The following is a 12,715-nucleotide window of genomic DNA, read 5'->3' on the forward strand; positions in this document are numbered from 1 at the left end:
AATCTATCAAATAGTGCACCTTTAACTTCGTACAGTACAAATGCAATTAGTCAAATCAGTCACACTACGAAATGCTACCAAATAAACCACAATTCATTCATAATACTGTAAATATATAGTTTCACTGACATAGTGTTGCATTTTTTTCTGGTTTGTGCGAAATTGTTAAGAATAATATAAAACCAGTCTGCACACCACCAAGGTGAATTGGTTTAGTCTTGACTCTTGGTTGACAGTGTTGAGGGATGTATAATGTATTGATGCTCGAGTGCCAAATCAACACATATTTGTTTCTATGTCTTTGTTACTTCTTTTTGATATTTATGAGTCTTATTTTTGTATATATTTTTATATTAAAATAGTTTTAAATGTTATGATTATTTATTTGTGTTATTCCAAATGTCTGAATAAAAATTACAGTTAGTGCAGAATGGTGCTTTTTTGTATGAGGGGCTGAAGGTTGGGTTCGCCCAGGGAGCCATACCAGCTAGAACCGCCACTGCTGTCAGGGATATTTCTTCTGTAGACAATCTACTTACCATGGCAACGGTGCTGTTTTGGAGACATCTCCACCAGTTTAGGGGAGGATACGCCCTAGAAGATTTCTCCAACTGTGGAAAAAAGCTCAGCTATCCCTATGCAGGAAATGGAAGATTTTTTCCAATGAATTCCTGTCACTCAGAATGGAAGTCTGTATATTTGTTCCCATGCCCTTATTTTGGATTATACAAGAACCATACCAACGTAGCCTTATGTTCATGCATGAGCAAATGATAAGAGGATTGTGCGCTTGGATACTGAAGTGGAAGCAGGAGTCCGTGCTCGAGTCCCTTGAGTTGTCCTCTGGACATGCCGCCACCGTATAAGATCATTGTCCAGTCAACACATGAACGAACTAACATCAATAAAATAAAATAAATTAGTTTTTTGTTTCATTTTTAAAGCGTTTGAGGTTCTTCATGTAATGAAAAGCTTTATATAAAATACATATATTATTAATATTAATGACCATTGTAATATGTAAAATATATAACATAGAGAATATGGGGATTTTAACAAAGCTTGCCCAAATCCCTAACATTACCCTAACCATAACCAATATGCTAACCTTATTCCCAATCCTACCCTTAAATGAAGACCAACCACGATATTGGTGTGTATTGACTTTGTGTCTGTGGTAACTACTGGAAACCCCGTTTTCGATGAAGTGCTACAGTGTTGCAGGAAAGTGAAAATATCTTCAAGCGACAGTTGAAGTCGTCCATGTACTGGTTGGTACTGATTAAACAGCCAGCTAGATAGTGCCAACAAGATCAGAGAGTACTTGTTAGATCGAGAGACCGACTTGTCTTCACATAAAATCAACTTTAAAAAGGACAGCCAGTATAATGTTTTATTCAAATGCATGGACTAAGTGCTTGATATGCCTCATCTTTTTAACAAGTGGAAATGGTGAGTACGTTTCTAGTCATGGTAACTTTGCTGTACAGTAACCGTTTGCTAGCTAACGTTTATAAAAGTTATAGCTTAATGTTTTGGTTACAAATAGACACTTTGCTAATTTGAGCTGGCCAACGTAACTCTCATTGTGTGTGGAGTTGACATATTCTACTATATCATGTCCTCACAGCCGAGTGTCCCAAACCTCAAGTAGAGGGAAATGTTGTTCTAACGAATGATGCGCTATTAATGAACAATTTTCCGGAGGGGGAGGAAGCCACTTTTGAGTGTGCCAACGGCTACTTGAAAGAGCAAGGATCTGAAAATATCACCTGCACGAGTGGAAAGTGGAGCACGCTCGAATTAACCTGCAAAAGTATGCGGCAAAATAGTAGCATTTTTCTCAGTTTTTCTGTAAAGTGCGATTTTTATTGCATGTTTGATTTATTTACTGTTGTTTGATTGTTTGTTGCTGGCGTTAACTTGGCTCGATGATTATTCATTTCAGAGAAGGACTGTGGTGCCCCCAGGAAGATGCCACATTTGACATATGAGTTTAAGGAAGGCACGCTTTTTGGTGCATCAGCAAGAGCAATCTGTGATAAAGGGTATGCTTCATCATGTATCTAATGTATCATCAGAGTATGTTAGAATTATTTTGCCAAAAGATTCAATGTCAGATAACCACCCCACCCAACCACCTCCAATAATGTATGTATAAACTAGATGGCTGATAAGGGGTGCTGTGTTGAAGCCACCGTGCCTCCATCTTGGCACTCCCCCACTGCTGTAAGACATATTTTGGAAGCTATAGAAATGTATTTTGATAACCAAATGTGATAAAGAAGCATGTTCCTACCCTTAAAACTGCTGAAAAACTGTTTTAAAATCACAATTGGCCTCATGGTGAAATCCGTGAGCAGTTTCCTTCCTCTCCAGTGACTAAGTTAGGAAGGTTGCCTGTATTTTTGTTGTGACTGTGTGTATTGATACACAATTCAAAGTTTTACTAATCGACCAATAGGAGCCCGTCTTTGTGGTCTTTGTTGTTGAATCTGAGCTTGAAATTCACTGCTCGACTGAGGGACCTTACAGATATTTGAATGTGTGGGGTAGTCATTTAAAAATCATGTTAAACACTGTTATTGCACACAGAGTGAGTCCATGCAACTTATGTTACTTGTTAAGCACATTTTTAGTCCTGAACTTATTTAGGCTTGCCATAAGAAAAGGGTTGCATGCTTATTGTCTCAAGACTTTTCAGCTTTTAATTAATTTACAAACATTTCTAAAAACATAATTCCCACTTGACGTTATGGGGTATTGTGTGTAGATCAGTGACACAAAATCTCAATGGAATCCATTTTAAATTCAGTCTGTAGCACAACACAAATTGGAAAAGGTCAAGGGGTGTGAATACTTTCTGAAAGCACTCTACTGTAGAATTGCATTCATTCCTATGGAGGACTGCTCCTACTGGGGAGTGCAAATATGGCCGACCGTAGGCTTCAAAATCTCTCAATAGCCAATAGATGGCATAAGCAATCCAGGGTTTATATACATCATTGACCACCTCTCACATGCTCTCTCCTCCTCTTCTAGTTATCAACTTATGGGCCCAAGTTACAGGCAGTGTTATGCCACAGGTTGGAGTGGAAGACCAAGATGTAAAGGTAAATCTCCCATATTTTCCATTGACACACTTGGACATCTATGCATGACTCCCTGTCAAAGCATGACTCCCTGTCAAAGCATGACTCCCTGTCAAAGCATGACTCCTTGTCAAAATAAAGGTTAAATAAAATAAAAAATAAGGCATTGAACTTGTTTTAATAAAGACCACAAATATGATGTAACCATGTATGTGTCTTCCTCAGTGGTAACTTGCGATAAACCTCCTGAGATAATGCATGGCACGATCATAGAGAAGCCTGGCGAAGAGTTACCAGAGTATGGTGGTGTCATACAGTACTCCTGTAATGAAGGTTACACCCTCATTGGAAACAAATCAATTGAGTGCATTGAAGATGGTGAATACAACTCATTACCTCCTGAATGTAAAGGTATGGATTCCATTTATGTTTGATCAATTATCTGCCAACTGTTATGGGTTATATCCTTTACAGAGGATACATTATATATTATTGTTGTAGATCCGCCTTCACCCTACATCTAGACACTGCAGGCATGTGTCAGACTATGATAAGGAACATTGTCATTGATCTTCCTTCTGTAAATCCCTGTCAGTGTCATATGTAACAGTGGTGTACACTTGAAGGTGCCATACTGAATAATCATTGTACATTTCTATTTCATAGATGTCAATGACATTCTTTTGAAACCAACAACTATATCAACATCATCAGTAACAACAACACCGACTGTTCTACCCACAATACGAGGTAGAGGAAATCCAAGTAAATCTATCCCAGTGTAATCAAGGGCTTGATAATTCATTGAATTTGTTATTTGCAGTTTCAGGGAGTAACAGTGGTGTACACTAATTACAAATGAAAGCACTGCATGAAGGTGCAATACTGAATAATCATTGTACATTTCTGTTTCATCGATGTCAATGACATTCTTTTGAAACCAACAACTATATCAACATCATCAGTAACAACAACATCGACTGTTCCACCCACAATACAAGGTAGAGGAAATCCAAGTAAATCTATCCCAGTGTAATCAAGTGCTTGATAATTCATTGAATTTGGTATTTGCAGTTTCAGGGAGTAACAGTGGTGTACACTAATTACAAATGAAAGCACTGCATGAAGGTGCAATACTGAATAATCATTGTACATTTCTGTTTCATAGATGTCAATGACATTCTTTGAAACCAACAACTATATCAACATCATCAGTAACAACAACATCGACTGTTCCACCCACAATACGAGGTAGAGGAAATCCAAGTAAATCTATCCCACTGTAATCAAGGGCTTGATAATTCATTGAATTTGGTATTTGCAGTTTCAGGGAGTAACAGTGGTGTACACTAATTACAAATGAAAGCACTGCATGAAGGTGCAATACTGAATAATCATTGTACATTTCTGTTTCATAGATGTCAATGACATTCTTTTGAAACCAACAACTATATCAACATCATCAGTAACAACAACATCGACTGTTCCACCCACAATACGAGGTAGAGGAAATCCAAGTAAATCTATCCCACTGTAATCAAGGGCTTGATAATTCATTGAATTTGGTATTTGCAGTTTCAGGGAGTAACAGTGGTGTACACTAATTACAAATGAAAGCACTGCATGAAGGTGCAATACTGAATAATCATTGTACATTTCTGTTTCATAGATGTCAATGACATTCTTTTGAAACCAACAACTATATCAACATCATCAATAACAACAACATCGACTGTTCTACCCACAATACGAGGTAGAGGAAATCCAAGTAAATCTATCCCAGTATAATCAAGGGCTTGTTTATTAATTTAATTTGAAATTTGCAGTTTCAGGGAGGAATAATGGCGTTGGGGAACATGACACCAATGCAGCTACTGGTGAGTTAAGTTGATTCAAGTGATTATTATTAGATTATTATTTTGTAGTATATTTTTCTAGCTCATATTTGAACAAATAATACTGAATCTCTCTTTCAGAGAATGCAGCAGTTGTGGGAAGTGGGATCGGCACTGTCATAAGTAAGAATTCCATAATATGTTCTAACTAAACTGGATACTTTGTTTTATACTGTACTGGGGAAACATTCCCTTCTGTAGCCCATCAGGAATTTCCTCCACATTACTTGATTTGTTACACTAGTAAGCCTAGTTAAACTGCCTACTTTCACATTTTACCATGTTTATCACATTTGTGTTACACTTTCTCTTCACCATTTGAAGATCATACAGTGGGCTCATGATTGATAACTTGTCTTTTGCAGTTTCACTTATTGTTATTGTGCTGATTACACGGTATTGTAAGAGGAAAGGGTGAGAACCTACATTTAATCATTTATCTTTTTAGAAAATAGATTGAGCACGATTTCACCTACAACTAAATCACATATTATATTTTCCTCTTACTAACTATACTGTATGTGCATTAACCACAGCTTCTGGCAACTGACTTACACCGTCATTAAATAAAAAATATATTTGGATAAACTAGCTATACGGTTGGCCATTTAATTGACCTAAACAATATTTGTTAACAAAACTTTATTTACATAACCCATCAACTAACATTCAGTCTGGCCATGGGCATTTATAGTGTATTTATGTATTCCCTACAGTATCTGTGATTTGCATGATCAAACTTTTTGCTGGTTACTTTTCCCTGTTTTGGCCAAAAAATTACATTTTTCCTGCAGTGTGTTGAAAAATCAAGGAAGTAAGGAAATCCTTTGCAAAGGCACTCTCGGACAGATATTGGCTTTGAAAAAGAGAATAGAGTATGTTGTTCTAAAGGGTAGTAGGCTAGGCTATACACAGTGCTGAGCTGACCAGCTTTCTAACTGCCTACCACACTGGAACACACAAACTACCCAACTAAAACACTGCTAAAATACTGAGATTGGCATGCAGAATATATTTCTTTACTGCACTATTATATGTAAACATGGTAATCCTGACAAACTGTCATTGTTTGAAAATGATACATAGCTCGTACCAGTTTGGAGAAGACCGAAGTCGAACAGAGGAATTATTACAATTTCAAAATAACTAAGTTGAATGCCTACCCAAGGTACCTACAGTTCATACATATCATTATATTAAAACCATTATTCAAGTCTCACTCATATGACTATACGGTTTGTGTTAGTCTTTGAGCTTGAGTAATCTAAATAGTGACACTATTGTTAAAACTGCTCCGCTGAGTCAATGCTTTGTCTAAAATGTCTCATTTCTTTCCAGGGCTAGGACTGCACCTATCTGCTAGTCTGCATCTGTAGCCTTGAAAAGTAGTGCCAGCGGATTGTTTCTCTTTTATTAAGTTGTTTTTGAAAGTCAGTTCAGCGGAAATGTTTTAACCCAATGTTTGAAAACCGGTATTGAAACATTTTTTTTCTCTATTTATATACAAAACTGAAATATACGTAATTGTCTTTTCAACTGCCATATTTGACTACAGGCTGCTAGCTTGCTCTGTTGTGTGGGCAGAAGCCCCTGTAATGAGATTAGTGCACTAAACAAAATGTATGATTGAGGAAATCCCCAGGCTGATAATCACTGACCATTTCTAAATGTGTGCTTACTGATCGTGGCTCACAGGAAAATAACAGTAAGAGACATTTCCTGGACCCAGGTTAAGCCTACAGCACTGTATTCCTTTTCAAGTAGGCTTAATCTGGGTCCAGGAAACCAGCTCTTCATGTTATTTTCCTGCAGTCCCAAATGTCACAAAATAACGTCAATCTTATTTACTTAGAGGTTTTGTACTTAGATTTTATTGTATGTATTTTGTGATTTAAGAGATCAAATAATTTTCATGATAACTGCCTTCTCATTCTTTGAGACATGTGTAAATATGTGTAACGAATGTCGTCGGGAGAAAGAGAGGACCAAAGCGCAGCGTTGTAAATGTTCATAATTGTAATTAAAGAAAGCACTGAACACTGAATCAATACAAAAATAACAAAACAAACGAAACGAAACAGTCCTGTCTGTTGACATACACACGTAACACAAAGACAGAAAATAAACACCCACAAAACACAGGTGGAAAAAGGCTACCTAAGTATGATTCTAGGCCGAACACAGAAACCAAACATTTTGTGCGAAATCGTTAAGAATAATATAAAACCAGTGTGCACACCACCAAGGTGAATTGGTTTAGTCTTGACTCTTAGTTGACAGTGTTGAGGGGTGGGTAATGTATTGATGCTCGAGTGCCAAATCAACAAATTTGTTTCTATTTGTCTTTGTTACTTCTTTTTGTATATATTTTTATATTTATATAGTTTTAAATGTTAGGATTATTTATTTTTGTTGTTCCAAATGTGTAACGGTTTTCTAGGTGTGGTGAAGGAGAGTCGGACCAAAACGCAGCGTGTAGATTGCGATCCATGTTTAATCAAACAAACGTAAACACGAAATAACACAAACACTACAAAACAATAAACATAACGAAAACCGAAACAGCCTATACTTGTCAACTAACACAGCGACTGGAACAAAGACACTAAGGACAATCACCCACGACAAACTCAAAGAATATGGCTGCCTAAATATGGTTCCCAATCAGAGACAACGATAAACACCTGCCTCTGATTGAGAACCACTCCAGACAGCCATAGACTTTGCTAGATAACCCCACTAGCTACAATCCCAATACATACACACCAAAACCCCAAGACAAAACACACCACAATACAAAAACCCCATGCCACACCCTGGCCTGACCCAATACATGAAGAAAAACACAAAATACTTAGACCAGGGCGTGACAGAACCCCCCCCCCCCAAGGTGCGGACTCCCGAACACACCTCAAAACAATAGGGAGGGTCCGGGTGGGCGTCTGTCCATGCTGGTGGCTCCGGCGCGGGACGTGGAACCCACTCAGTCAATGTCTTAGTCCCCTCTCCTCGCGTCCCTGGATAGTCCACCCTCGCTGCCGACCATGGCCTAGTAGTCCTCACCCAGAACCCCACTGGACTGAGGAGCAGATCGGGACTGAAGGACAGCTCGGGACTGAGGCAGCTCGGGACTGAGGGGAAGCTCGGGAGTGAGAGAAAGCTCGGGAGTGAGAGGAAGCTCAGGAGTGAGAGGAAGCTCAGGAGTGAGAGGAAGCTCAGGAGTGAGAGGAAGCTCAGGAGTGAGAGGAAGCTCAGGAGTGAGAGGAAGCTCAGGCAGGTAGGTAGATCTACCAGATCCTGGCTGGCTGGTGGTTTCAGCAGATCCTGGCTGACTGGCAGATCCTAGCCGACTGGCGGATCCTGGCCGACTGGCGGATCCTGGCCGACTGGCAGATCCCGGCTGACTGGCAGATCCTGGCAGATCCCGGCTGACTGGCAGATCTGGAAGAGTCTGGTTGACTGGCAGATCTGGAAGAGTCTGGCTGACTGGCAGATCTGGAAGAGTCTGGCTGACTGGCAGATCTGGAAGAGTCTGGCTGACTGGCAGATCTGGAAGAGTCTGGCTGACTGGCAGATCTGGAAGAGTCTGGCTGACTGGCAGATCTGGAAGAGTCTGGCTGACCGGCAGATCTGGAAGAGTCTGGCTGACCGGCAGATCTGGAAGAGTCTGGCTGACCGGCGGATCTGGAAGAGTCTGGCTGACTGGCGGATCTGGAAGAGTCTGACTGACTGGCGGATCTGGAAGAGTCTGACTGACTGGCGGATCTGGAAGAGTCTGACTGACTGGCAGATCTGGAAGAGTCTGACTGACTGGCAGATCCTGGCAGACTGAAAGATCTGGCTGCTCCATGCTGACTGGCGGCTCTGGCTGCTCCACGCTTACTGGCGGCTCTGGCTGCTCCATGTAGGCTGACAGCTCTGGCGGCTTCTTACAGACTGGCAGCTCTGGCGGCTCCGTGCAGACTGGCAGCTCCTTACAGACTGGCAGCTGCTTGCAGACTGACAGCTCCTTGCAGACTGACAGCTCCTGCAGACTGACAGCTCCGTGCAGACTGGCAGCTCCTTGCAGACTGGCAGCTCCTTGCAGACTGGCAGCTCGGGCTGCTCAATGCAGACTGACAGCTCTGGCTGATCCATGCAGGCTGGCAGCTCTGGTTGATCCATGCAGGCTGGCAGCTCTGGTTTCTCCATGCAGGCTGGCAGCTCTGGCTGCTCCATGCAGGCTGGCAGCTCTGGCTGCTCCATGCAGGCTGGCAGCTCTGGCTGCGCTGAACAGGCGGGAGACTCCTGCAGCGCAGGAGAGGAGAGAGGCTCTGGCTGCGCTGGAGAGGCGAGGCACACTGTAGGCCTGATGCGTGGTGCTGGTACTGGTCGTACTGAACCGAGAACACGCACAGGAAGCCTGGTGCGGGGAGCTGCTACCGGAGGGCTGGAGTGTGGAGGTGGCAAAGGATGGGCTAGACCGTGAAGGCGTACTGGAGATCTTGAGAGCAGTGCTGGCACAGGACGTGCAAGGCTAGGGATGTGCACAGGAGGCCTGGTGCGTGAGGCTGGCACCAACTTCACCAGCCGACTAACACGCACCTCAGGACGAGTATGGAGCGCTAACCCAGGTGCCATCAAATCCCTGACACGTTCCGTCGGGCGAATTCCATGCAAAAAGCACCAACACAGCAACTCCCTCATTTCTCTCTCCTCCAATTTCCCCATTAACTCCTTCACAGTCTCTGGTTCGCTCACCTCCAACACCGGCTCTGGTTCTGGTCTCCTCCTTGGCTCCTCACGATAAACAGGGAGAGTTGGCTCAGGTCTGACTCCTGACTCTGCCACACCCTCCCTGAGCCCCCCCCCAATAAATTTTTGGGGCTGATTCTCAGGCTTCCTTCCGAGTCGCCGTGCTGCCTCCTCATATCGGCGCCTCTCCACTTTCACCGCCTCCAGTTCTTCTTTGGGGCGGCGATATTCTCCAGGCTGAGCCCAGGGTCCTTCTCCGTTTAGGATTTCCTCCCATGTCCAGAAATCCTTATAGCGCATCTCCTCTTTGGGCTGCTCCTGCCTGTTGACACGCTGCTTGGTCCGTTTGTGGTGGGTGATTCTGTAACGGTTTTCTAGGTGTGGTGAAGGAGAGTCGGACCAAAACGCAGCGTGTAGATTGTGATCCATGTTTAATCAAACAAACGTAAACACGAAATAACACAAACACTACAAAACAATAAACGTAACGAAAACCGAAACAGCCTATACTTGTCAACTAACACAGCGACAGGAACAAAGACACTAAGGACAATCACCCACGACAAACTCAAAGAATATGGCTGCCTAAATATGGTTTCCAATCAGAGACAACGATAAACACCTGCCTCTGATTTAGAACCACTCCAGACAGCCATAGACTTAGCTAGATAACCCCACTAGCTACAATCCGAATACATACACACCAAAACCCCAAGACAAAACACACCACAATACAAAAACCCCATGCCACACCCTGGCCTGACCCAATACATGAAGAAAAACACAAAATACTTAGACCAGGGCGTGACAAAATGTCTGAATAAAAATTACAGTTAGTGCAGAATGGTGCTTTTTTTGTATGGGGGGGGGGGGGCTGAAGGGTGGGTTCGCCCAGGGAGCCATACCAGCTAAAACCTCTTCTGTAGACAATCTACTTACCATGGCAACGGTGCTGTTTTGGAGATCTCCACCTGTTTAGGAGAGGATACGCCCTAAATTTCTCCAACTGTGGAAAAAATCTCAGTTATTCCTATGCAGGAAATGGAAAATACGATATCACTATCGTTTGATAGAAGTCTGTATACTTGTTCCCATGCCCTTATTTTGAATTATACAAGAACCATACCAATGTAGTCTTATGTTCATGCATGAGCAAATGATAAGGAGGACGGTGCGCTCTGATTCTGAAGTGGAAGCAGGAGTCCGTGCTCGAGTTCCTTGAGTTGATCAAATCAAATCAAATTTATTTATATAGCCCTTCGTACATCAGCTGATATCTCAAAGTGCTGTACAGAAACCCAGCCTAAAACCCCAAACAGCAAACAATGCAGGTGTAAAAGCACGGTGGCTAGGAAAAACTCCCTAGAAAGGCCAAAACCTAGGAAGAAACCTAGAGAGGAACCAGGCTATGTGGGGTGGCCAGTCCTCTTCTGGCTGTGCCGGGTAGAGATTATAACAGAACATGACCAAGATGTTCAAATGTTCATAAATGACCAGCATGGTCGAATAATAATAAGGCAGAACAGTTGAAACTGGAGCAGCAGCACAGTCAGGTGGACTGGGGACAGCAAGGAGTCATCATGTCAGGTAGTCCTGGGGCACGGTCCTAGGGCTCAGGTCCTCAGAGAGAGAGAAAGAAAGAGAGAATTAGAGAGAGCATATGTGGGGTGGCCAGTCCTCTTCTGGCTGTGCCGGTGGAGATTATAACAGAACGTGGCCAAGATGTTCAAATGTTCATAAATGACCAGCATGGTTGAATAATAGTAAGGCAGAACAGTTGAAACTGGAGCAGCAGCATGGCCAGGTGGACTGGGGACAGCAAGGAGTCATCATGTCAGGTAGTCCTGGGACATGGTCCTAGGGCCCAGGCCAGTTGAAACTGGAGCAGCAGCATGGCCAGGTGGACTGGGGACAGCAAGGAGTCATCATGTCAGGTAGTCCTGGGGCATGGTCCTAGGGCTCAGGTCCTCCGAGAGAGAGAAAGAAAGAGAGAAGGAGAGAATTAGAGAACGCACACTTAGATTCACACAGGACACCGAATAGGACAGGAGAAGTACTCCAGATATAACAAACTGACCCTAGCCCCCGACACATAAACTAATGCAGCATAAATACTGGAGGCTGAGACAGGAGGGGTCAGGAGACACTGTGGCCCCATCCGAGGACACCCCGGACAGGGCCAAACAGGAAGGATATAACCCCACCCACTTTGCCAAAGCACAGCCCCCACACCACTAGAGGGATATCTTCAACCACCAACTTACCATCCTGAGACAAGGCCGAGTATAGCCCACAAAGATCTCCGCCACGGCACAACCCAAGGGGGCGCCAACCCAGACAGGCCGACCACAACAGTGAATCAACCCACCCAGGTGACGCACCCCCCAGGGACGGCATGAGAGAGCCCCAGTAAGCCAGTGACTCAGCCCCGTAACAGGGTAGAGGCAGAGAATCCCAGTGGAAAGAGGGGAATCGGCCAGGCAGAGACAGCAAGGGCGGTTCGTTGCTCCAGAGCCTTTCCGTTCACCTTCCCACTCCTGGGCCAGACTACACTCAATCATATGACCCACTGAAGAGATGAGTCTTCAGTAAAGACTTAAAAGGTTGAGACCGAGTTTGCGTCTCTGACATGGGTAGGCAGACCGTTCCATAAAAATGGAGCTCTATAGGAGAAAGCCCTGCCTCCAGCTGTTTGCTTAGAAATTCTAGGGACAATTAGGAGGCCTGCGTCTTGTGACCGTAGCATACGTGTAGGTATGTACGGCAGGACCAAATCAGAGAGATAGGTAGGAGCAAGCCCATGTAATGCTTTGTAGGTTAGCAGTAAAACCTTGAAATCAGCCCTTGCTTTGACAGGAAGCCAGTGTAGAGAGGCTAGCACTGGAGTAATATGATCAAATTTTTTGGTTCTAGTCAGGATTCTAGCAGCCGTATTCAGCACTAACTGAAGTTTATTTAGTGCTTTATCCGGGTAGCCGGAAAATAGAGCATTGC

The 12,715-nt window shown here is 43.2% G+C and overlaps 1 protein-coding gene across 10 annotated transcripts in view; it reads left to right on the forward strand.

The window, feature by feature from the left end:
- The first annotated feature begins 1,177 nt into the window (after positions 1-1,177).
- LOC115138537 (complement decay-accelerating factor-like) overlaps positions 1,178-12,715 on the forward strand; it is an 18,182-nt gene continuing 6,644 nt past the window's right edge. For 2 of the 10 annotated variants that reach the window (XM_065000428.1, XM_065000429.1), the window contains exons 1-10: positions 1,178-1,452; positions 1,631-1,816; positions 1,949-2,048; positions 3,043-3,113; positions 3,318-3,503; positions 3,759-3,842; positions 4,058-4,093; positions 4,308-4,343; positions 4,511-4,594; positions 4,762-4,845. In XM_065000428.1, the coding sequence (XP_064856500.1) occupies positions 1,389-1,452; positions 1,631-1,816; positions 1,949-2,048; positions 3,043-3,113; positions 3,318-3,503; positions 3,759-3,842; positions 4,058-4,093; positions 4,308-4,343; positions 4,511-4,594; positions 4,762-4,845 (931 nt within the window). In that variant the 5' untranslated portion in view covers positions 1,178-1,388. Of the gene's footprint in view, positions 1,453-1,630; positions 1,817-1,948; positions 2,049-3,042; positions 3,114-3,317; positions 3,504-3,758; positions 3,843-4,057; positions 4,094-4,307; positions 4,344-4,510; positions 4,595-4,761; positions 4,846-4,918; positions 4,970-5,068; positions 5,111-5,352; positions 5,402-6,073; positions 7,032-12,715 lie in introns of those variants that run through there. The other 8 variants (XM_065000433.1, XM_065000431.1, XM_065000455.1 and 5 more) reach the window with 7 other exon arrangements.

This window comes from Oncorhynchus nerka, linkage group LG2 (genome assembly GCF_034236695.1).
Source record: "Oncorhynchus nerka isolate Pitt River linkage group LG2, Oner_Uvic_2.0, whole genome shotgun sequence".
In the NCBI taxonomy this organism is placed as follows: Eukaryota; Metazoa; Chordata; class Actinopteri; order Salmoniformes; family Salmonidae; genus Oncorhynchus; species Oncorhynchus nerka.